Here is a 26207-nt window from a genome sequence, read left to right on the forward strand (position 1 = left end):
GCCCCTACATACACACAAAATTGTGTTTCTGGATGCTCCTCAGAGCCATAGAGATGGAAATCAAATTCCTTCACACAAAACTGGGTAAAGTTGCAACACTTGGCAATTAGTTGCCAATTCAGGCTTATCATACGGGTAAAGACCAACTAAGAATGGATGGAAAGGGGTGAGGGGAAACAGTGATGTTTATTTCAATCTGTTGTAAAATTGTAACAATAATATCCATTTTCAATCAAAATATCTTAGACATTGCATATATCAAAAAACCACCAGTTCTCATTCTCGTACTTGACATACTTTCAGACTTGTTTACAAGGTAGAGTTCTTTTTCATCAAAGACTTTAGTACTAGTTATAATAATCCACCATCACATAAATAAACTGATTATACTATAGAAAAGAAACAAATTCTTGATGAAATAAATGGTGAAAACACACATTCCTGTTGAATACTAAATTATTTATTGGCTTGAATAAGTTCAAGCAGGTATTCATGAAATTACGAGGCTTCAGTATTAACTGGGAAATGAATATATCAATAGTGCTCATTAAGTTCTCTTTTAACATTGTGATAATATTATAAATAGTATTTCTTGAACAAAAATTACACATCCTATTACACATTTTATGTAAAATAGGAGAGAAATGTAACTGCCCCAATATATACCAGAAAACAAACTTTAATGTTTGTTTCTCTTAGCTGCAAACTAAAATTTATGAGACTAAGACTGAATAAGACTCCTATAAAGGATTTTCCATATATTTTGTGATCTGACAAATAGATCAGTATGTTTTGAAGTTGAAATAAATTCAATCTTTGTAGTGGTAGGGTGCATCTCAGGAAGCAAGGGTTTATAACGTGAACAATAAATAAATTCCGAGTGGTTCAGCTAGTATAGAATAATTCCCTAGTAAGCATCCATAATCTGGGCTTTATAAGAACTTCTGTGAATTCTAGTGCACACATTCTAACTTAGAACCATGAAGAAAAGGAATCGAGTACAAAGTATTATTTGTTTTTGTGAAGCTAGTTTCAGAAAAAAAATAGTAAATATTGATGGAAAAACTAAAAACAAACATCCATGTATTTACGTTTATGCTGAGTGTTATGGTCACAGTTTCTGAAGGATGCATTCATTAGGATATAGCCAGAATATACAGTAATAGGACCCAAACTGATGAACCCAATAAAGGTGACTTTATGCTTCAAGCAAGAGAAACCTAACATATGGGATCACAAATGAATCTTGAAAACACAAAAAATATTTTTTTGATCTCAACAGAATAAAACTAAGTCAAACGAAGAATCTGTATCTCTTCGCATTCATGCTATGGTTGCTAGACTGTTTTTCTACATCTCATGTTGCCTCAAAATTAACACCTTGGCCCTTCATATTGGTCCTTCACTGTGAGATGCAGTCCCTTCTAAACTCCCTCCCTGTGAGATGCAGTCTCTTTCAAACTCCTAAGTGAGGTCTTGTTCTATGGCTGGGAAACGCATTCCTGTAGCAGGGCCAGAACTGTTTCTCTCCACTTTTCCCTGTGGATCTGAAATGCGATTGTCAGTAGTCAAGTGCTCTGTGTAAGCAGGCTTTGGTCAAAGCCCTAGTACAAATTTAGCCTTGTGGAGACATTTCCAAGGCAACATTCATTATGCGAAGTTGCTTATCCTTCCAGTTGACTGAGGTCCAACAGAGCATCCCATGTCATTTGCTGCCTTTTTTATTTTTATTTTTTTGCAAGACCTCTTGTCATTGTTCTGTAAAGTCTTCAAGTAGTGTTAAGAAGCTCACCTTGGTCTGATATTTCTCACGACTACATAATCAATTTATTCCTTTCAGGGTACTTCTTTGCATGAGTTAAATAAATGTTACATCAGCTAGAATGCCTACTTTTAATTTGATTGTGTTATATCTGTTTCATTTCTAATGAACGTCACAATTTTTGTTAAATATTACAAATATCATGATGTTTGAATTGCCCCATCTGTGTGATGGAAGATGTAGTCATATGTTTGAAAATATGGCATTTGAAGCAATATTTTTCAGACATTTGGGAAATATGTAGTTAAGGAGCTGGCCCTTGAGAAGTCAATCCACTCTGAAGTCAACACTTTTATCCCATGCTTGATTTACTTTGTACTGGATTCTTTATATACAAACACTTCAGCAAGTTTATATATAAAAATAGTCATTTCTCCATAATTACAATTTTACCCCTACATTTATTCTGATGAATTGGACATTATGCCATTTTTGAAACCAATCTCTCTTGGATCCATAAAGATAACTTCTTTGAAACCAAGAGCAGCTGTGCTTGCTAGCTTACCTTCCAGCAGCATTTTCACTCATGGCAACATTTTGGAAATATAAGAGTTGTTTGGTGCCTCGGTGTCTGACAGTCATAATTCTAAATATTCTACCAGATTTTATAGTGTTCTTGATATTGGCCTCCTTCCTAATCCACTTTTTTTCACAAAATCATCTAGGGAGGGCTCATTCATGTTCAGAAGTAGGGTGGGATTATTAGAACTCACCTTCCATTACATTTTCTCCAAATTCAATTTCATTCCAAGCATTTTGCTTATTTAAAGTTTTGTTTTTTGGTTGTGAACTGTTTTTAAAGTCTTTTTAGTTTGTTACAATATTCCTTCTGTTTTATGTTTTGGTTTTTTGGCCAAGAGGCATGTTGGATCTTAGTTCCCCGACCAGGAATCGAACACACACCTCCTGCATTGGAAGGCGAAGTCTTAACCACTGACCGCCAGGAAAGTCCCTCCAAGCACTTTAGATTGCTTATTAAAGATGCTTGGTTCCTTGGAACCAAATATGCCTCCTAGAGTCCCAGAATTCTAGAGGTGCTAAAGGATTTTAGGTATTGCATACATGTTAATTCTATTAATTAAAAATTAGTTACATTGATGCATACCACATATAAAAATTTAAGGCATTGGCAACCCTCAATGCTGCGGTCCATGGGGTCGCAAAGCGTCGGACAAGACTGAACGACTGGACTGAACTGAACTGATATGAGATTATAGGGCTTTCCTGATGGCTCAGAGGTAAAGAATCTGCCTGCCAATGCAGGAGATGCAGGTTCGATCCCTAGCTCGAGAAGATCCCCTGGAGAAGGAAACGGCAATGCACTTCAGTATTATTGTCTGAAGAATCCCATGGACAGAGGAACCTGACAGCAAGCTATAGTCCATGGGGTCACAGAGTTGGATGAGACTTAGTGACTAAACAACAGCATATGAGATTCTACATAAGATTTTACTTAAGGAAGTGAAAACGCATGCGCACACACACACACACACACTCACAAAGCAGAAAAAATGTAGAAATCTGTACTCTAGTGCAGGGGTCCCCAACTCTTGGGCCAAGGACCAGTACCTGTCCGTGGCCTGTTAGAAACTGGACCACACAGCAGATGGTAAGCCAGAGGTGGGTGAGCAAGCAAAGCTCAATCTGTATTTATGGCTGCTCCCCACATCGCTCACGTTACCACCTAAGCTCTGCTTCCTGTCAGATCTGTGGCAGCATAATAAATGGACGCGCTTGAATCATCTCGAAACTGTCCCCCACCCCAGACTGTGGAAAAATGATTTACCATGATCAGCCCCTGCTGCGTAAAAACCTGGGGACCCTGCTCTGGTGGATTCTGCACCCACCTTGATGTGTCTCTTCCCAGTGTCAGAGGAGGGTTTGGAAGAAGCACTGTTGAGGTGTGTGGGCCACAGATGCATAGGGTATGGTACCAAAGCCTCACGTGTCCCTTCCACTTGGGGGGCACCATCAGGGTGCCTGGAGCCACTTCAAGGTTGCAGGCATAGAGCTTCCTCGGCCTATTCATGTATGCAGCAAGCGGGCTGTTGAACAAACTTCTTGTGTGTGAAGCAGTGTTCCAGGCGCCGGGGACACAGAAGTGAACCGAGGGGATGAGACGCCTACCCAAGTGGGAGTCACCTTCCAGGGGGGCTGAGAACACCTGTTGCTGTTTCCATGCATGACCACACAGGCCCCGTGAGGAGGTAACCCTTGAGCAGAGATGAGCCAGAGGTGTAGGCATTAGTCAGGTTTGTGTCCCAGAAAGTGGGATGAGCTGGTACACAAGCCACAGGAAACACATCTGCCTTGTCTGAGGACCAGCACAGGGCATGGGGGTGATGGGGGCTGGGAAAGCCGAGAGAAGGCAAGTGAATAGATCTGGTAGACCCTTCCAGATGGCTTTAACCTTTCCTCCAGGTAAATGAAGGACCCCCCTGGAAGGCTGTGGCAGAGGAGGGATGGGATATCAATACCTGTTTTAAAAGCACAATATCGTTGCTGTCTCAAGAGCAGACTGTTGAGATATTCGAGATGTGTTGTTGTTGTTGTCACTCAGTTGTGTCCGACTCTTTGAGACCCCGTGGACTGCAGCATGCCAGGCTTCCCTGTCCTTCACCATTTTCCGGAGCTTACTGAAACTCATGCCCATCGAGTTGGTGATGCCAACCAATCATCTCATCCTCTGTCTTCCCCTTCTCCTCCTGCCCTCAATCTTTCCCAGGATCAGAGTCTTTTTCCAGTGAGTCAGTTCTTTGCATTAAGTGGCCAAAGTATTGGAGCTTCGGCATCAGTCCTTCCAATGAATATTCATTGTTGATTTCCTTTAGGATTGACTGGTTTGATCTCCTTGCAGTTTAAGGGACTCTCAAGAGTCTTCTCCAGCACCACAGTTTGAAAGCATCAGTTCTTCAGTTCTCAGCCTTGCTTATAGTCCAACTCTCATATCCATACATGACTACTGGAAAAACCAAAGCTTTGGCTAGGCAGACCTTTGTTGGCAAAGTGACTGCTCTGCTTTTTAATATCCTGGCTAGGTTAATCATAGCTTTTCTTCCAAGGAACAAGTGTCTTTTAATTTCATGGCTGCAGTCACCATCTGCAGTGATTTTGGAGCCCAAGAAAATAAGATGTGTAATGTCACAAAATCAACCTCAGTTTTTATATCATGCCCTGGCCATGAAGTTGTAACTATAGAGTTTCATTAGATGAATCATGCCTCCTTTAAAATCAATGCTAGGGCCATGAGTGGGCCCAGAGGCTTTAAAAATGAATGCATTCCATGACAGGGCAATCGATGGCTTGTATGATTAATTAATGTTTGCTGAATCGCCACAGCTCCAAATTTCGGTGTATACACATTTCTATGCTTTAAGTGTACAGTTTTTTGTTTGTTTTTCCTAAATTATGGGCTTCCAAGGTGACTCAGACTGTAAAGAATCCCCCTGCAGTTCAGGAGACCTGGGTTTGATCCCTTGGTTGGGAAGATCCCCTGGAGAAGGGAAAGGCTACCCACTCTACTATTCTTACCTGGAGAATCCCATGGACAGAGGAGCCTGGCAGGGTTGCCAAGAGTCAGACACAACTGAGCGACTTTCACATCACTTCACTTTCTAAATTAAGGGAAAAAAGAAAACTGTGACATGCAGTGATGAAAGTCAGTTGTGCTCAATGACTAAATTATGTCCAACGCTTTGCAAACCCATGGACTGTAGCCTACGCACCAAGCTCCTCTGTCCTTGGGATTTCCCAAGCAAGAACACTGGAGTGTGTTACCATTTCCTTCTCCAATGAAGGTCAGTTACTTTGGCAATTTCTAAGTGAAGGAGAGTAGATTAGAGCCCAGACTTCCTCCAAGCTACCAAATTCCAATCCTGGTGTCCCACTTGCTCTCTATGTGGTTTTGCAAAGTGGCTTAGCCACTGTCCTCATCCTGAACATAACCTTAATGGTATTTTCCATACAATATTATAGAGGCGTATATGTGAGATAAATGTATAGAAAGCATGTAGTACTGTGATTAGGGTGTAACCAAAGTTTTTGAACTGTGGTGTTGGAGAAGACTCTTTAGAGTCTCTTGGACTGCAAGGAGATCCAACCAGTCCATCCTAAAGGAAATCAGTCCTGAATATTCATTGGAAGGACCGATGTTGAAGCTGAAACTCCCATACTTTGTCTACCTGATGGAAAGAGCCGCCTCTTTTGAAAAGACCCTGATGCTGGGAAAGATTGAAGGTGGGAGGAGAAGGGGATGACAGAGGATGAGATAGTTGGATGGCATCACTGACTCTACGGACATGAGTTTGAGTCAACTCTGGGAGTTGGTGATGGACAGGGAGGCCTAGCGTGCTGTGGTCCATGGGGTCGCAGAGAGTCAGACACGACAGAGCAACTGAACTGAACTGAACTGACTGGAAGTTTTATAAACTGCTATCCATGCTGTGGTAAGATCTGGCCAATTTGCAGCAGAACAATGTCCCTCATTAATGTGCTGTCTGTTGTCGGTTTCAGGGTTTCTTATGTCGTGATGTCTGGCTATCTGCGCTGTGTTGAATGGGGTCCCTCCAAAATTCATCTTCAACTCAATTCTCAGCATGTGACCTTTTTAGCAAACAGAATCTTTGCAGGTGTAATTAGTTAAGATAATGGATTGAGTGGGCCCTAATTCAAACACCAGTGTTTTCTTAAGAAGTGCATTTGGATAGAGACACACAAGAGGAGGACTGTATGATGACAGTTGCAAGGACCAGAGTGTTGCTTCTACGAGCCAATGAAGGTCATGGATAGCCAGCAGTCACCAGAGGCAGCAGAGCCCAGAAAGAAGCAACTCTGGCTAACCTACCCCTTGGGAACTGTGAGAAAATAAATTTATATTGTTTAAAGCCACCCCATTTGTGGTGCTCTGTTACATCAGCCCTAGGAATCTCAGACCTTGTCTGCTCAATCAAAAAGAATAGTCCTGAATTTAAAAAGCCCGATTATAAAACAAAAGCCCCAGTGAGCGTTTGACAAATTGGGAGCTCCGCTGGGCAGGGATCAAAGGAAGTTTGACTTGGTATTATTTTGTAGAAGAAAATCTTGGGCTTTGATATACAAGGATTTAGACAATGATTATAGCACATTTGTATGGGACTCTCTGAGGTTCAGATGTTTCTCTAATGCTGGATGACTTCAGTTTTGTAAGAATCAAAAAACAGTAGTTAGAAGATATGATAAAAGTCCCCTTCCAATTCTCTGACTTGGAAACTGCCAGTAAGAATAAAATGGGCTTGCTTACATTTGCCATAGATGTAAATGTCGGTGTACGGCGAATTGATGTTAAAAGTGAATGAATACACTTAATATCCACTAAGAAGTAAAGACCCAGAGGCAGACTGGACAAATCCTTTCAAATTGACTCAACTCTTTACCCCTTTATCTTGCAGTGCACACCTTTCCATCTCAAGTGCCCCCAGTGTCTTAGTTCAGGGATCAAACCCAGGCCCCCTGCAATGGACGTGTACAGCCCTAACCACTGAACTCCCAGGGAATTCCCAATTGCCACTTGTTTTGAACCTATCAAGTGTGACCCCTAAACTAATTATCAAAGCTGCCTTTGCCCGAGGATAACTAGATTGACGCTTGACTCAGGTCGCATAAAAATCACAACTGTTTCAAATTCCAACTCGTTTGCATTTTGCTTCTCTTTTGAACACATACAGTCTCACGGTCCCTGGCAATTTGTTTATAATCATCATGACAATTTAACATTCTCCAGCATTTCACAGAAATCCATGACATAAGAGTATGAATGCAAACATATTTTTAAAAAAAAGCCCTCAGGTGGTTGTTAATTTTTGGCACTGTGTAATTAAACTAGTTTTTTTTTTTTCATGTTATCTTTTGCCAGTATCTAATTAGCAAAGCCATCTGCTGAAAGAGTGTTGGCCCATCTGCCTAGAATGTTGTTCTCTTCATTTTTATGAAAAGTATCTGCCTTTGCTGGTCCCAGTCTAATTAACTTCTCTGTCTGCAGAATGTGATAATACACAGCTTTGTTTATATACTTCCGCGAACTGTGGATTTATATGTATGTAACTCGTCCGTAAAAGGAGCCAATCTTTTTTTTTTCTTTCTCCCATCCTATTTACTTCTGAGATCACAGTTCTGTTAATCATAACCAGAACATGTGTGTGTGTGCACGACAGAGAAGAGTACACTGTATCGTGAAACCATAAATGCTTTGACACACCCAGGATTTCTGCAGGTATAACATGAATTTTGGTAAACCTGCTCTCTCTGAAAGTTCTGTCACTTCCTGAAAGTTAAAGGTGTTGTAAGTTTCAGTGTCCACTGGATTCTGGATGAACATGCTTCTGTAACAACAAAAATGACCCTGGATGCATTCTCAGATTTAGCCTGATGCTGACTAGGCTGACAGAAGTCACTTAAATTTTATTGTAAATTAATGTCTGATTTGTGTGAATATTATCTCTCTGTGTGTTTTTCCTTGTTTCGTTCATTATCTATTGGTGTCTTGCACTTGGTCGGTATTTAATGAATATTAAATGAGAGAGTGGTCAATGTGTGTGCATAAAGCAACACTTCTGTAAGTTGTTGAATAGCACAGGTATTATTTCTAACTATTTACAGACAAAAAAAGTCACAAACTGGAATCTTTGTGTCTTTTAAAATGTAGATATTTCAAACTCATTGCCTTTGGATATTCGAGTAACCACATTATCACTGCAACAAGTCTGCTGTTGAAAAATGTAACGAAGACTAAATACAGAATAGAGTCAAACATTTAGATACCTTTTCTCTACCAGGTCTTTTGCTACAGAGAAAGACAAAGAGATGACAAAATTTAAGGATGTGAAAGAAACAGAGATAGAAAATAAGATCACCAGTGTTGCATTGAGGTCTGAGTGCAACAGATCTAGAATGTATGTGGAATGTAGACCTAGAATGTAGACATAGAATGCCTTAGCCTTTGTGGTGACTGTCATAAAGGCAGGTTTGCATGGGTAGAAAGTGTCTCAAAATGCAAGGCAACCAGAAAGATGGCTTCGTAAATCATAGCGGAATTTGTTCCAAAATTATCAAAGAATTTCATTCTGCACAGTAAATCTCCATTGAGATTAGAGCGAGATGGCTTGATTTTTTAAAATTTATGAATCTTATAGAATAAAGAAAAGTTGTGACCAGGCTAAAATGTAATCTAATTCAAGCAGAATAATTGAGAAACTTTGAGAAATCTGATCCTGGAGAGTCCCACTGAAATTCATATTTCTCTCCAGTGAAAGTGTCTTTACCCATTGCTGCCACCAGGTCATACAGGTAAAGTCTAGTTTGCTGAATGAGTGAAAAATAAGGGGCTCGGTGCACTGGGAAGACCCAGAGGAATCGGGTGGAGAGGGCGGTGGGAGGGGGGATTGGGATGGGGGGAATACATGTAAATCCATGGCTGATTCATGTCAATGTATGACAAAAACCACTACAATATGGTAAAGTAGTTAGCCTCCAACTAATAAAAATAAATGGAAAAAAAAAATAGAATACAAGAATGAAAAAAAAATAAGGTGCTCATCTGGAACACCCAATTTTAGGCCAATCTGGAAAAGATACATTTCCCTACTCCATTCTTTATCAAATTCTGTGATATCCAATCACATGTGTTCAACTCTACAAAAGATAGTTCATTTCTCTTCTTAATATAATTTCCCTTTATTCTGTCTTCTAGTCAGGGTGAAAGTGAATCAACAGAATAGCTACATAATCATAGTCTTTAATTAATTCTGGATTTGAATATTATTGGAAACTTGATATACTGTAATAAAAATGCCACAGGAAAGCAATTTTGCTACTTTTAATAACTGTCTTCAGAAAAATCTGTAAGATTTTTTCCATTTCCTGTTGGTCTAATAAACTTATGTGAGCAGTTGCTCTTTCTGGGTAAACTGGATAAAGTAGTAACATGTGTTCAAGAACTGTCACAATTTTTTTTTTTTCTATTACTATCCCCTTCCAATCCTTGGCCAGTGTTTATCTTGAAAATGCAAAGGCTACTTGGCTGTTAGGAAAACATGGGAAGCTGATTGTTTGCCATTTCATCAGAAGGATTTGACTTTTGATGGCGTTTGATAAATATTCTTCCTGTAGCTCTGGCACTAACTGCTTCTTTCAGCTCTTAAGTTTACTGAAGAGTGCAGTACTGTTTAACTTTCAACAAATTCACCAGACAAGCAAGAGCCACAGGGAATGCCCCATTATCTGAAGCATTTTACTGAGTAATTTGCCTAGCAATTATGCAGCACAAATCCTCTTTGTGATGTATAACTCTAGGTCCCCTTGATAATATAATATCCAAGTTATACCAGGGTCTACTTGGCTACAGACTGTATCATAGCGTGGACTTGCCTGGTGGATCTAGTGGTGAAGAACCCGCCGGTCAATGCAGGAGACACAAGTTCGACCCTGGGTCCGAAAGACCCCCTGGAGAAGGAAGTGGCGACCTACTTGCCTGGGAAGTATCAGGGACAGAAGGAGCCTGGAGGGCTATGGTCTATGGAGTCACAAAGGAGTCAGATATAACTTAGGGACTAAGCAACAACTCTAACATCATATTGTATCATTTCTTTTTTGAGTTTGAGTAAGGGTGAAGGCGGGACTTCCCTGGTGGCTCAGATAGTAAAGAATCTGCCTGCAATGCAGGAGACCCAGGCTTGATCCCTGGGTGAGGAAGATCCCCTGGAGAAGGGAATGGCAACCCACTGCAGTATTCTTGGCTGGAGAATCCCATGGACACAGTCCATGGGATGGCAAAGACTCAGACATGACTGAACAACTAAACACATAAACATGCCCTCACCTTAGGAAGTGTGAAGACATGGATATCTTTATTTCCATGGAAACAACAGGATGAGCTTTTATACAGAGTGCTAAAGGAACACTCCACTCAAAACTGCAACAATGTGCTTCTTCTATCTGTGCTTCCTGGGGATATATAATTATGCAACTGTATGTGAAGCTCTTATCTCTTCTCTGAGGTGTCATCACTTCTCATAAAAGGATCTGTCTCTCTAGTGTGAAATTCAAGTCATTTGTTTGCATTAGATGCTAATTAGCTCTAACCTTCTTGGTGCCATTAAGCATTATGAACAGGAAAACATCACAGGAAGAAAGAACAAATTCTTTCATCAGATGTTGACACGGACAAAAATCTCTAAGTCTGCACAGGGGAAAACAGTTATAGTATTGTTTCTGTTTGAAAGGCCCTTAAGTGGTTCTCTCTAGAACACTTTTCTTGTGGATTCATATTTGATAAGCAAGATAAGATTTGGAAAATGTGGTGTTTTATGTTTTAATCTCTTATGTAACATTCTTTGGAGAACAGTAGATGTTAGATAATGGTGTTGATATGACTTTTGTTATTTTCCTCAGTTCAGAAGAGTTAGCGAAAAAAAAATTCTTTTTAAAAGTAAGAGTGAAGACTTTATTCTCTTGCATAATATCTAACATTAGTATTTTTTCACTTAGTTTATTATGTAGCAGTAACCCAAATTAACAACAAATTGTCCCTCACTTCAATTTTTTTTTTTTCTGGTAATGATTCATCTGGTTCTTCAGAACTCTTGAATTCTTCAGAAATCCAACTGTAACAGGAAAATAGGACAATATTGTGATGAGAGACGGACAGAATAAAGGAAACATTTTGGCCCTATGAAAGTGCACATTCCATAAAATAGTAGAAAATATAAATACCGCAGATGCTTAAATCTGTTCAAAATATGATTCCCAGTCTCAACATACCAGCCATTAAAGCTTGCAAGCATCCTTTCTTCCTGTGAAGTAAGTGCAATGCATTATCTTGACTAAGCACAGGTCCACTTGTGCGTTAGTATCAGGTGTCAAAGGGTGCATATCAAATTGATCAGCGTGAGTTGGATCTGGAAAGTGAGGGAAGAAATTTAGAAGCTGTAGCTCTCAGTATTTAGTGGGAGCTAATGAGAGTACGGAAATTAGTGGCTTTGGAAGGAAGTAGTAGCTGGGCTTTGCATGAGCTGCTTATTTTATTGACTGTTCATCATCTATATGTGTGTTTGGGGAGTAGGGATACGCGCAGTCAACCTCGCTTCATTATCTATGAATACTGATAAATGACAGACTATTAAGATATACATGTCTACATGAGGATTTAGATCGGTTTGTCTCAGGGCTTCTGTTTTCAGCATCTTAAGAATCCATTCCGTGATGCACTGAAGGGAGTGTTTCTGTCATCACTGCGTCAGAGTCACTGACTCATAGCGTGTGCCTATCTTATGGCGACGTTTGAAATATCACATTATTGCTGCATAAATGAAAATACTTAGGGGATGAGTCCTTTAAAATGCTTCCCTTTGAAAGCTCAGTGTAAACCCACATGACCGGATGACATGCATTTTGTGTAAACTTTGTGAGTGTGAAGATGTTGGGTGCTGTGGCCTCTCTGCATCACCCCTTCTGGGTACCGGTGCCTTATTGTTTGTTTTCCTCTTATGAAGTCACAGTCCTGACAGTTGGTGTCACGCTGGTGTTTCTTACAGGCTGTGGAGTGGGAGTGTGACGAAGCAACCAAGAAGGCCTGTTACAGCAAAGGCAAGTCCCAGGTAAGGAGGACGCTGTCACGGGCATGTCATCACTGACTTGAAGGCCGGTATGTAGAATATTTTAATATGAGGGTTACTCCTGGTTATGGTGCCATGGAAACTGAAAAATGAAGGAAAAATGATTCAAAAAATACACACAGGAAATTCTCAAGGTTCTACCATTTAAAAGTGAGATGAACAATAGTCAGTTGTTAGGATTCAGAACATAGCAGATCTAATTTGCCCTCCCAATCATTAGAATGAGACATGAAATTAATTGGTTATGATGTTATTTAGAAAAATATGGACCTGCATTTTGAAAATGCTCTTTTAATTCCCCCTAATCATTCCTGATGGGCTTCCTGGATGGCTCAGCGGTTCAAAGAATCTGCCTGCAATACAAGAGACACAGGTTTGATCTCTGGGTTGGAAAGGTTCCCTGGAGGAGCAAATGGCTACCCATTCCATGATTCTTGCCTGGAAAATTCCATGGACAGTGGAGTCTGGGAGGCTGCAGCCCTTGGAGCCACAAAGGTTTGGACACAACTGAGCGCAGCACAGCAATCATACCTTGCAGCTCACTCCAGGAAGTGATTATATAATAAACCTAATTATTAGATCAAAAATGATTCGAGGTTTTTAATAATGTATCTTAACATATCTTTAAATGTCAAATAAAATATAGGGCCTTCCCTAGTAGCTCAGATGGTAAAGTATCTGCCTGCAATGCAAGAGACATGGGTTTGATCCTTGGGTCGGGAGGATCCCCTAGAGAAGGGAATGGCTACCCACTCCAGTATTCTTGCCTGGAGAATCCCAGGCACAGAGGAGCCTGGCGGGCTACAGTCCACGGAGTCACAAAGAGTCAGACACAACTGAGTGACTAACATACACATCTTTAAAATGAGCTCTCTCTCTCTCTGTCTGTCTCCGAATGAATATCTACATCCTCAAGTTTCCAAGGATAGATTATCACTAAGGTTGGAGATACAGTTCTTGAATTCCTGTGCACATCACAGGTCTTGCTGTTCATTCACTCAGTCATGACCCCATGGACTGCAGCATGCCAGGCTTCCCTGTCCTTCCCCATCTCCCTGAGTTTGCTTAAACTCATGTCCATTGAGTTGGTGATGCCATCCAACCATCTCATCCTACGTCATCCCCTTCTCCTCATGACATCAATCTTTCCCAGCATCAGGGTCTTTTCTAAAGAGTTGGCTCTTTGCCTCAGGTGGCCAAAGTATTGGAGTTTCAGCTTCAGCATCAGACCTTCCAATGAATATACAGGGTTGATTTCCTTGAGGACTGACTGGTTTAATCTCCTTGCAGTCCAAGAGACTCTCAAGAGTCTTCTTCAGCACCACAGTTCAAAAGCATTAATTCTTCAATCTACCTTCACACAACTGGTCAGCTCAGTAAGAGGCCTGAGTCCTTTTTCCAAGGAATTTTATATTTTGAGAAAATCACACTGGCTCACCCTGAAGGAATTCTTCTGCAGCTGATCCCTAAGCTCATGATGTTTCATTCTGTTGGAAGAAAGTGAAGTCGCTTAGTCGTGTCCAACTCTTTGCCACCCCATGGACTGTAGCCTGCCAGGTTCCTCTGTTCGTGGGATTTCCCAGGCAAGAATACTGGAGTTGGTTGCCATTCCCCTCTCCAGGGGATCTTCCCGACCCAGGGATCGAACCTGGCTCTCCAGCATTGCAGGCAGACTCGTTACTGTCTGAACGACCAGGGATCGTTCTGTTAGTGATCGTCTTACTTTACTGGAATGTGGGCCTTTCTGATGTGAATCACACTTAAGTTTACAGAAGAAGCAGACACACAGCGGCAGAGAGGGCTCTCTGTGCAAAGTGTGGCCCCAAGGCCAAAAGCTTGGGAGACACACAGCAACTGGGGAGAGGGCGCTGGTGAAGTATCCTCACACCACCTGTGTTTGTCCAAGACTGCTGCACACTTTATTTTATCCAGTTTCATCCCCTGTTCCTTTGTCTTTTAAATCAGCGGTTCTGAGAGACATACATGGAGGCAGGTCTCAGCACACTTAGTCATTCGGTTTCCCAAAACTGAGGAAAGAGCTAGAAAGAAGGAAGAGGAGGAAGAAAATGCCCACTTAGCTAGAGAAACACTTGGAGACGTTGATAAAAAGCCGAAGTTGCTGAAGGCTATTTACTGAAAGTTATATTTAACCTCAAAAATTCCTCTGAGATAAGTCATCAGAGACACAGATGATTTAAAGGTAGCACCAAGTTCCAAAGAATCAGACTAGTGTCTCTTAAAATTCCCGCCAAAATAAATGAATCAGAACATAGTACATGTATTTACCTCTGTAATAAATTCAATGGAATTTGTATATATTATATATAAAGCTTTTGAAAAGGGGCTTCCTATATGCCTTTCCTCTCCGCCCTCTAACACTTACACGTCTGATGGGTGGATTCCTGCGCTTTTGTTCCTTACTCCTTGGCACATAAGAAGTTCTTCAAGGAAGACTCTCTGTACTGAACAGTGAAATAGATCAGCTTGGGTGTGAGGGCTGGAAACTTGACTTTCTTTCTTCTGGCAAGATCCACGGATGGGAAACACTGGCCGCTCTGGCCATGGTTCTCAGGCCAGCGCTGTCCCTTGTCTGGTGACACTGGTGACCCCAGGGCCCCTGGGCTTTCTTCTCCCTCTTCAGTTCAGTTCAGTCGCTCAGTCATGTCCGACTCTTTGTGACCCCATGGACTGCAGCACGCCAGGCCTCCCTGTCCGTCACCAACTCCCGGAGCTAACTCATGTCCGTCGAGTCGGTGATGCCATCCAGCCATCTCATCCTCTGTCATCCCCTTCTCCTCCTGCCCTCAATCTTTCCCAGCATCAGGGTCTTTTCAAATGAGTCAGCTCTTCACATCAGGTGGCCAAAGTATTAGAGCTTCAGCTTCAACATCAGCCCTTCCAAGGAACACTCACGACTGATTTCCTTTAGGATGGGCTGCTTGGATCTCCTTGCAGTCTTCTCCAACACTACAGTTCAAAAGCATCAATTCTTCAGCGCTCAGTTTTCTTTATGGTCCACCTCTCACATCCATACATGACCACTGGGAAAACCTTTTACTTGTCCCCTTTTTCCTCCTTTATTGTCTGTCTTCATCTCCCTCTAGGACTTTGGATCTTTCTCCTCCTCTTCCTGCTTGCTAGGGCTGTGATACACCCATGAGCAGCCCTAGTCAGCTTTGGGAAACCTAGCCAAAAATCCTGTTGACACATGCCTGTCCTAAGACTTGTCTGAGAACATGTGTAGTTGGTAGCCCTGGGTCTGGGGGTGGCTGTGCCCGCCTCTGCCTCTAGGGCTCCATCCTAACCCTTCCCTGCCCACCTTGCTGTCATTCCACCCTGCCTCACTCATTCGTCTCCCTGGGCTCGTGTGTCCCCTGTCCGTGGGCATTTCTGCCTCACCTGTCCCGCCCTACCCTCCATCTCCCGCATACCCCACTGCGCGGCTTCTCAGTAGCTGTTTGTATTTCCTGGTCAGTCTGCGTGTTAATTACCCAGCCCCTCACTCCTCAACTGGGAGCTGGGCCAGTGGATTCATGTTGATCCCAGCCTGTGGTGGCTGTTCAACTTCACTCCACTACGGAGTGAACAAACGCACAATCCTTCATCTGGGTTCTGCTCCCAGCACTCCTGATGTTGGGGCCGGATCACTCCCCGCTGTGGAGTCTGTCCTGTTATTGGTGGATGTTTGACATGATCCTGGCCTCTATGTGCTGGATACTGGTAATTCTTCTCACCCATCAGGACAACCAAAAATAACCAAAAATGTCTCCAAACATTGCCAGACTATGACTCGGTTGAAAATTCTGGCTGTTATTCCCCAAGATGGGAAATATATTGACAACTTTTACATTGTCTGTGTTAGATTTTACTCTCCCTAAGAGTCCTTTCATATTTCATCTCGATCTTGCTTATGTAATCATTTCATGGACTTTCAAAAAATCACAGTTAATCCTCTTCGCCTCTGTGGACTTCAGTCTCCTACATGTTACAGGAGATCATTCGATTACTTAATCTAGCCAAGATTCCTCCTGCTAATAGTCTATGAGTCTTTAATTTTAAAACAATCTTGTGGTAACCTTATACTAGTAGATTATTACTCCTCGGGGTTCAGAGTTGCTTCTGCTGAATCAAAATTGGCCCATAGTTTGCCTTAAGCTGTGATCATTGGTTGGTTGATGGTTAGAAATTAAGCAATAAAAGCCATAGAACATGCCACAAAGGCTAGCTTCATGCTCATCAGGAATATACTTTTGATTCACAGAAGGAGTGAATCATTATTATATGTAATTGAGGCTTCCTGATACACAGAAAGAAAATGAGCAAAACAAACATTTTCAAAGGAAATCATACCTTTACGTTCCACATGTGTCTGGTTTTAATAGGCTAAGAGCAATGGCAAACCTCAGTAATTAGAAACTGATTCAAACTGCGTTTGTGGATGGAGTTTCTTTTCTTTTTTTTTTTTAAGATGACTATAAGACAGATGAAGATGAATTTCAAAGTGCCGACATAGTGGGAAAGAGAAACTGCATGTTCTTTCAGGTTGCATGGAGTATGCTGATAAACTCACAGTTCTGAGCAACCTGAGCTTGGTTGTAAGAGAATTCGGTTTTGTAGCAGAACTGTGTGTGGGGCGAAGTTCCCTGGCACAGAATGATACGATAGGATTAGGAAGGGAAGAACCTAGGCCGTGCTGCTGGGCTGGGCCAAGGGCAGGGAGAGCAGAGGGACCTCCCAGGCCCTTCCTTTTCTTTCACTAGTTCCTTTCTCTTTTTTAGCATCCCTGTTGCTTTCTTAAAGACCTGAGCCCCGCTCTTGGAACCCAGAAGGGAAGGAAATAAACCACTCCCTAGGGCTAGTCCCTGAATTCAGAGGTCACACAATCCCGGTTTCCCTGTGCTGACGCTTCCAGAGCCCAAATCAGAAAACACTTCGCTCGGGTTCCTTTCACTAAAATATAACATCTATTTGGGGGAGTGGAATTCAGATTTTCCTAGTCGCCTGGAGCTTAGAAATAGGAATTCAATTATCTTTTCATCCGTGCTATGGTAATATGAAAATTTTACACACAGATTGACAGTTTCCCCTCTCCCCGAAATAAAAAAGAATAAGGCAAAATGTGACATCTCAAAAATGAGAAAAATGCCAGCCATTTTGAGTGAACTCATTTTTTCCTGCCCTAAGGAAAAAAAAAAGTGGTCTGTGCGTCTCCACATAATGCATTTTACTGTAGCGACAGGAATGTGGAGCATGGGTGAGGGGGCTGTGGCTGCCGGGTGGTACCACCCGTGCCCACTCTGTTCCCTGGAGAGAACATTCCTCCACAGACTGCAGGGGTTGGGAAGAGACAGCACACATTTCCTCAAGTTTCTCAGTGCAGTTGGGACCAACCCGAGCATCATTTCATGTGCAGTCCATTAAAGTGACCATTCAGGGACTCGGGGTCAAGAAAACATTGCCAGATCTTTGATTCAGGCCTATTTAGCAGAGAAGGGTGGGTGGAGACTGCCAGTTCTTCGTGAGCTTTGAATTCGGTTCCACTTAAACTTTTCCAGCTCACTTGGGAGAAAGGGGTGACTTGGCCTGAAAGGATCTTAAACATTCCATCTACGAAAAAGGGAGGTCGAACTCTTGTGTTGTTTGTGGATTCAAAACAGTTTTCTAATAAAATCTGTTGTCGTTCGTTATTTTTGAAACACCATTATAGAATTTGGCTTCTAGAACTATTTAAATGTGTTTGACACAAATATTATTTTAAACATAAATAGTCAGTTCACTTGTGATCCAACAAGAGCTCTTTGTCTGCTTGGGGTCATTATGTCTAAACCAAAATCCTTCCCACCGTGACCTTTAACAACTTTACAAAGGAAACACAGCCGATTATTAAGGGAATAAAAGAGTTCCTTTATGCACATATTATACTTTATAATTTTCGAAAGCATCTTGTTTGTGATCTCATCTCAGTATTTTAAACACCAAGTTCCTAGAATGATTCTGCTGGTCAGTGGGAGAGTCTTGTTTAGAATCCATTGTTCCCCCTGCTGTATCCTGCTTGCCGGTTGTCAGATTCTGCTCCTGGCCAGGTTAACTCAAGAGAGGAACAACAAACCACCATCCTGCCTGGGAACCTGGTGATGTAGGGGGTAAACAACATTTTTGTTCGAAGTGCCAGCATTTAGAAACCTGTGAGTTCATCAGTGAAGGCGGTACTTTACAGTGCTGCCTTTATTCTGTATTCTTCATTCTTAATTGTTCCCAAAACGGAAGATTCTTTCAGATTAGATGCTAACAACCTGTGCGGGTCACACACACCAAGTTTTGGTTTATAAGTACATCAAAAATAACTTTTTTTCCTTTTTTTTTTAATGAGAGACTTGGGAAAATCCAAGCAAAACAGAATATTAAAAAATAATAATAATAATATATGGAGAAGCTGATTGGGGACACATGGGCACACATAGCCCTTCCCAGACAGCATGGCCTTCCAGGAGGAGAGGGTATTCTCAAGGAGCCTGACCACTAGAACACACTTTTTACTAATTGAGATAATTTGGTATCTTCCCTCATATATTTTTTCTAAGATTTTCTTTTTGAAAACTGGTTGGACTTGTCCCTCCGCTCTGACATGTGTCAGCATCCGAATTATCACATCCCCTGCCATCTTTCTTGTTCTCCATCAAGTCTGTGATGGGCCTTCAGGACGGTTATTGACCTGCAGCCCTCTTTTCACTTTGTCTTTCTTTGGGGAGATGAAGATAAATGCCACATGTGGTATCTTGATTGTTTCTCTTCCTATAATCAATGAGAGACCCTTGCTTTTCTTTAGCGCATCTGTAGGACTCATCCATGAGACCACCTCTTTCAACGGGAATGATTCTCTTCCAATAACTCACCCTTACCCCCAAGTTCACGGTGACATGACTGTCTCTAGCATTTTTCTACCTGCGTCAGTCTCCTGCTTAGGAAAACCAACAAAATGTTTCTCTTACATTTTGACCCAGTTCTTAAAAGAGGTCTAAAAGCAGCAACAGAAATAAACTCCCGCCCCCAAAAGTCTCTGCGCCGTTTGTAATTTTCTCATTCATTATTACAGCATCGCTGCTGTGTCTGTTCTGTCTGCTCCGGCCATCCAGAGCGCTCTGAGCCCTGTGTTCCCTGAGACGTCTCTCTGGAGCCCCCTCACTTATGCGATTAGGGCTGATGTTTCCACCACAGCCGTGATCCTGTCTCTGTGCCCCTCTGCTTCCGGCAGCTGCATGCTCTCCTCTGCGTTCTTAGAACCAGAGCTCTCAGAGCCTGGGAAAGGAGACCGACGTGCCTTTTTGAAGTCTGGCCTTGTTCTTTCTCTTTAGAACTCTTCTTCCCTTTCCCCAGCTATAAAAACAAAGCAGAGCAGAACAGAACAAGCCTCCCCATCTGGTGCATCTTTCTCAGTTCAGTCCAGTCGCTCAGTCGCGTCCAACTCTTTTCGACCCCATGAACCACAGCACGCCAGGCCTCCCTGTCCATCACCAACTCCTGGAGTTTGCTCAAACTCATGTCCATTGAGTTGGTGATGCCATCCAACCATCCCATCCTTTGTTATGCAGCTTACTTTTAATGTATTTATTTATTTTAATTGGAGGATAACTACTTTATAATATTGTGATGATTTCGGCCATGCATCAGTATGAATCAGCCGCAGGCATACATGTGTCCCCTCCCTCCTGAACCCCCCTCCCACCTCCCTCCGCATCCTCTCCTCCTCCAGGCTGTCACAGAGCACTGGCTTTTGCCTTCTGTTTACACTCATTTCTGAATTCTTCTAATAGTTAACCTCCATCTTTTAGTCTGTCCATTTTTTCCTCAAAGTACTTCAGATTAGCAACCAATGCTAATTTGTTACTGTTATTGTTAATAGTAATATTAGGTTGGAGTAGGAAATGGCAACCCAGTATTGTTGCCTGGAAAAGTCCATGGACAGAGGAGCTTGGCAGGCTACAGTCCATGGGGTCGCAAAGAATTGACACCACTGAGCAGCTGACCAGAAACGAGGACCCGCCTTAATCCAGGTTGATCTCGTCTCAAAATCCACAATCACCCTGGAGAAGGAAATGGCAACCCACTCCAGTACTCGTGCCTGGAAAATCCCATGGAAGGAGAAGCCTGGTAGGCTACAGGCCATGGGGTCACAAAAGAGTCGGACACGACTGAGCGACTTCACCTTCACTTTCAGTAATAGTAGGTAAATTATCTACCTTTGATAGTTCACTTTATGTTTAGAAAGCAAATTCAAGTGTTTTAGCTCATCTTACATCCACAACTGACCTTAGGTGTCACCTCCTCCAGGAAGCCTTCCTATACCTCCCCCCTTCCCCTCCCCTGCCCTCTAGAATTAGCAATATGCTGTTCTCCTGTGCTTCCTTAATAGAGCGTGTAGACAACTCCATGTATTTTAATTTTGTGCCAAGGGCCTCAATGCAGGCTTCCCTGGTGGCTCAGATGGTAAAGAGTCTGCCTGCAGTGCAGGAGACCGGGGTTCGATCCCTGGGTAGGGAAGATACCTTGAAGAAGGGAATAGCAACTCACTCCAGTATTCTTGCCTGGGGAATTCCGTAGACCGAGGAGCCTGGTGGATGACAATACCTGGGGTCACAAAGAGTTGGACATGACTGAGAAAATTCCACACACAAGGGCCTAGATTGTGACTTCTTCCACAGTCTCTACCATCGAGTGTCTAATCAGTAAATTCTTGCTGGGTGAATGAAAAGCTTTGTAGCTGAATGTTCCTGTACTACTCTGACCATGCCCCAGATGTATATGTATGTTTTGCAACCATAAAAATTATTCACTCCCTTAGCATGGGCTTTCATCCCTCATTGTTTACTTGTTATAGTTGTATTTTACTTTTTCACCAAAAAATCAAAATTGTTTATAGAATCTTCCTGTACACAAAGCAATTTAAGAACTTAATCTAAAACTTGCTTTGGTTGTAATCAGAGCTTCACTTGTGACCCTTGTATTTGGAAAAGCATTCACCATGGTTTTTGAAGCTCCTGGGCAAGTTTCCTAAACTGCTGTTTCATGAGCCGCTCTAATAGTTTCCTTTATTTATTTTCCTACCATACGTCAAAGGCAATTTAGAGTTTGCACTGTTATCAGATACAACACAAAAATGAGACCACATTCATCAAAAGAAGACACATGCTTTGAGATTTTAACTGAACGTGTATTAATCTTCACAAACATCCTCTATTGAGCAAGTGTACAGACGAGGGTAAACTGTTTGATTTTTGTTGTTATTTTTTGGTCAGTATCTGAGAGGAGGTTGTTTGTTGGATTTGTAGTGGTCAATTAACTTTTAATTTATTGAACAGACAAGACATCTTCATGTTCACCTTCCTCCTGAGCTCAGGCCTCTTAGTCCTTTTCCTTGTGTTTTATTTTTTGTTTTTGTTTTCCAGGAGGAATGTCAGAACTACATTCGGGTACTGTTGGTGGGTGGGAACCGGCTGTTCACGTGTGGGACCAACGCTTTCACGCCTGTCTGCACCAACCGCACGGTATGGCTTCATGTGGAGTTTTGATAGATTTTAATGCCAGGAAAACCCAAACAGCCTATTAAAACACCACTTTTAAAATGTGTTCCTATTCTCCAAGGAGTTGCATTTAATTCAAAGCATGTTTTGTCAAACTGAATAAAGACTTGATGTATTTTTTATTACATGTTATATAATAAGCTTGTTTAATTAAATTTAAATATTCTTGCAAGCTATTTCTATCAGCTTTTTTCTCAACAGTGACCCTAAAGATAATCCTAAACATATTCTTTTTTCTTCTCCTGCTTCATTGCAGAGATAGTGTTAAGTATTAAAATGACCTAAAATCACAATCCAAACAAAGAAAATGCAATTTAGAAATTGGACAAGAAGTGTGTTGAAAAATTAAAGCAAACTAACAAACAAATGGAATCCAAGGAAAAATAAAGTTATTACCCGCCCTCTTTCTTTTTCTTTTAACCTATCATTATGAACAAGGGACTTTTCTGTATCCAGGTCTCATTCCTGTAGAATTGCAGGGTTCTTAAAGCACATGTGTAATCTTCCTAATTTAGGATATTCATTTGCCCTTCCTCAGGGAATAAGAAATGATGAAGAAATATCATTAATTTCCTGGTTACACAATTTCTCTCAAAGGCTGAATTAATCTTCCTCTTTTACTATTCTTTATTTTCAAGTTAACATTCAGTTACTGGAAATAAAGAGAGGATGATGATAATGATAAGAAGCGATGCTCACAGAGACAGCCCTAGGTATCGTGGCCTGTCCTATGCGCCTTACAACAACCCAGTCACTTCACACTCACATCCACCCGGCCTGGTGATTATCCTTTGGGTCATCGTTTTGTAAAAGAAGAATCTGAGGCTTAAAGACTTTACGTAGCTTACCTGGGTCTACATGTGTAATAAGGGCTTCCCTGGTAGCTCAGATGGTAAAGAATCTGCCTGCAGTGGGGGAGACCCAGGTTCAATCCCTGGGTTGGGAAGATCTTCTGGAGAAGGAAATGGCAACCCACTCCAGTATTCTTTCTTGGAGAATCCCATGGACAGAGGAGCCTGGCGGGCTACAGTCCGTGGGGTCGCAAAGAGTTAGATATGACGGAGCGACTAAGCACACACGTGTCATAAGGCAGGCAGGGTATCTGAGCCGCTGCCTGACCCCTCTGCTCTCTTACCTCTCAGGTAAGAGGAGAGAAAAGCTGAGTGAAGATTCCCTCCTCCAACCACCCAGAGAACCTTTCTCATTCAGTGGTGGTTCAACTTCTCAAATACAGGAGTCCTACTGCTGGACTGCGAGACACTAATTTGCATCTTGGAACACTAAAATCTAAAGCCTTGGAAATTTGAGCTACATGGTTGCTAAATGTCCACACATCCTTACCCATGAACACAGTTTGGGCTAGTCAATCCACTTTTATTGATAAACCTGTAGCTAACTTCTCTTGCAGTTTGTACTTCTATAAACATTGACATTGAGTTTTGTAATGTAAGTGGGCAAATCTGCATTGCCCCATTGTGTTATGAAAAGAAGTCATAAATGATAGTTTTTTGGGTTTTTTTTTTCCATAAACGGTAGTCTTACTCAGTCTTTGGTGAGTATCCAACAGCCTGGGGTTCAGTAACTCTCACGGGATGACGAGAGATTGATTGCCAGATTCTCTGACAGTCACCACAGGATATTATTCTCATCAAAGTCAGAGTGTGGACGTCTGGCCCGTGCCCTCAGCCCCAGAGAGTTCATTGTACATGCTTCATTTGCAAGTTGGGCGGGTCTGATCCATTAACACTATTAAAGGGGTTTCATGGGGGATCGCTGACTTTTCTCTCTTGTCCTCACTCCTAGTTGAGTAACCTGACGGAGATCCATGATCAGATCAGCGGCATGGCTCGCTGCCCCTACAGCCCCCAGCACAACTCCACAGCCCTGCTCACGGCCGGCGGGGAGCTCTATGCTGCCACGGCCATGGATTTCCCGGGGCGCGACCCCGCCATCTACCGAAGCCTGGGCATCTTGCCCCCGCTCCGCACCGCGCAATACAACTCCAAGTGGCTCAACGGTGAGTCTTACCCTCCCACCTGGCTTCCCATCTCGCTGGTCTGTGATGCCCTTGATGTCCTTGGTGCTCAGAAGCAAGCTGTCACAATTTTCAAAATAAAATCGTTTCCTCCTTTTCTAAAGGAATCAAAATGTAACTTGTTTTGTTCTTCGATGTAGAAAGGCATCCGATGGCTCATTTCCAATTAGGGAGAGAAACGATTCTCTCAACACTGTAGGACATGGTAACATAGGGCTAATGCTGATACAAGGGTTCATCAAGCTTAAGCTGCTTTCTTATATTATTGTTTGAAGTTCAGGAAGTCTGATGACACGTCATTGTCTATAGAGTCATGTTCATTCTTTCTTGACTTTTTTACTGTATACCTAAAAAGCAAAGTTTCTAGCATTGCATGAAATTTTCAGATGACTGTGTAAAAGAATGTGTTTGGCTATAGGGAGCCCCAAATAGCTTGACAAGTTTTTAATTTAATTTTGTATTTTATATTGGAGTGTAGTTGCTTTACAATGTTGTGTTAGCTTCAGGTATAGAACAAAGTAATTCAGTTACACATACACATATACCCATTTTTTTTTTTTCAGATTCTTTGCCCATATAGGTTATTACAGGGTACTGACTCATTGAGTATCTAGTTTACAGGTGTGTGTGTGTGTGTTCAGTTGCTCAGTCTTGTCTGACTCCTTGCTACCCCATGGACTGTAGCCCTCCAGGCTTCTCTGTCCATAGGATTTCCCAGGAAAGAATCCTGGAGTGGGTAGCTATTTCCTTCTCCAGGGGGCGGTCTTCCCATCCCAGGGATTGAACCCTGGTCTCCTGCACTGTAGGCAGATTCTAGAATGAGTGGCCCTTTCCTCCTTCAGGGGATTTTATAGATCGTAGTGTCTGTATGTTAATCCCAAGCTCCCGATTTATCCCCCCTCCCACCTTTCCCCTTTGGTAATCATAAATTTGTTTTCGAAGTCTGTGAGTCTGTTTCTGTTTTGTGAATAAGTTCATTTGTATCATTTTTTTTTTTAGATTCCACAGGCAAGTTGACCAAAATTTTTTTTAAAGGTATCAAGTCTTATACGCAGGAGGTCAGGGTAGGTGTCATTGGAGTTGCTCACTTCAGTGGCTCGGGAATTAATAAGCCCCCAAGTCCTGCCACTACTGTCTCTGCCACCCACAGTCTGTCAGATTGGTCCTCAGGCTGGCTCTGCTTATGGGTGCAAACTCACAACTATAGTTCCAGCTACTGCCCTCAGATATGACGACATCCAGGGGAGAACCACATCCCTTGTGTCCTTTTTTAAAGACATCAGAAACTGCCAGAAGATTTCCTTCAGTCCTGGCCTAGAACTTGGTTACTTGCTCACTAAATGAGGGGGAAGTGATTCCAGCCTCCCACATTGAAGTTAAAGTTGGCTATGTACTGAGACTGAGATGTGCCAGCTCCGTATATGTGCACATTCATAGGTGAATATGGTAATACATACATGCACGCGCGCACACACACGCTAGCAAGCACAATGTCGTGGACAGACATAGGCACCGTATGTAATCCATTCCCTCAAGCCTTTGTTTGGTGGTTTGCCTAAAGATGAGCTCTTATAATTGTCCTTATAATATTTACTGTTCTGAGCTTTCAAGTCCTACAAAGTTGTGCTGTCTTTCACCAAGTAAAAGCTCATTGTGTAGATCAGAGTTTCTAGACCTCAGCACTATCGGCGTTCAGGGCCAGATAATTCTTTGCTGGGGAAGGGGGGTTGTGCTGGTTATTGTAGGATGGTCAGCTACATCCCTGGCTTACACCCCTTAGATGTGTTAGCATGCCTCCCCGCTGCATTGTGACAACAGAACATTTGTTCAGAAACTTGCAAATATTCCTCGGGAAAAATATTGCCTCTCATTGAGAAATTTTGGTTGAGAATGATCACTTATGCATATTTAGGTGTATGGGGTTTCCCCAGTGGGTAAAGAATCCGCCTGCAATGCAGGAGATTGGGGTTCAATCCCTGGGTCGGGAAGACCCCTGAAGAAGGAAATGGCAACCCACTCCAATATTCTTGCCTGGAGAATCCAATGGACAGAAGAGCCTGGTGGACTACAGTCCAAAGGGTTGCAAAGAATTGGACATGACTGATAGACTAAGCATAGCATAGGAA

At 42.2% G+C, this 26207-nt stretch overlaps 1 protein-coding gene across 2 annotated transcripts in view; it reads left to right on the plus strand.

Moving 5' to 3' along the window:
* The window catches only part of SEMA5A (semaphorin 5A), a 539339-nt gene that overhangs the window by 326466 nt on the left and 186666 nt on the right, over positions 1 to 26207 (plus strand). For both annotated transcript variants that reach the window (XM_061129337.1, XM_061129336.1), the window contains 3 exons: positions 12388 to 12450; positions 21912 to 22010; positions 23850 to 24063. In XM_061129337.1, coding sequence (XP_060985320.1) covers positions 12388 to 12450; positions 21912 to 22010; positions 23850 to 24063 — 376 coding nt within the window. The remainder of the gene's footprint in view (positions 1 to 12387; positions 12451 to 21911; positions 22011 to 23849; positions 24064 to 26207) is intronic.

Source organism: Dama dama, chromosome 25, assembly GCF_033118175.1.
Source record: "Dama dama isolate Ldn47 chromosome 25, ASM3311817v1, whole genome shotgun sequence".
NCBI classification, from domain to species: domain Eukaryota; kingdom Metazoa; phylum Chordata; class Mammalia; order Artiodactyla; family Cervidae; genus Dama; species Dama dama.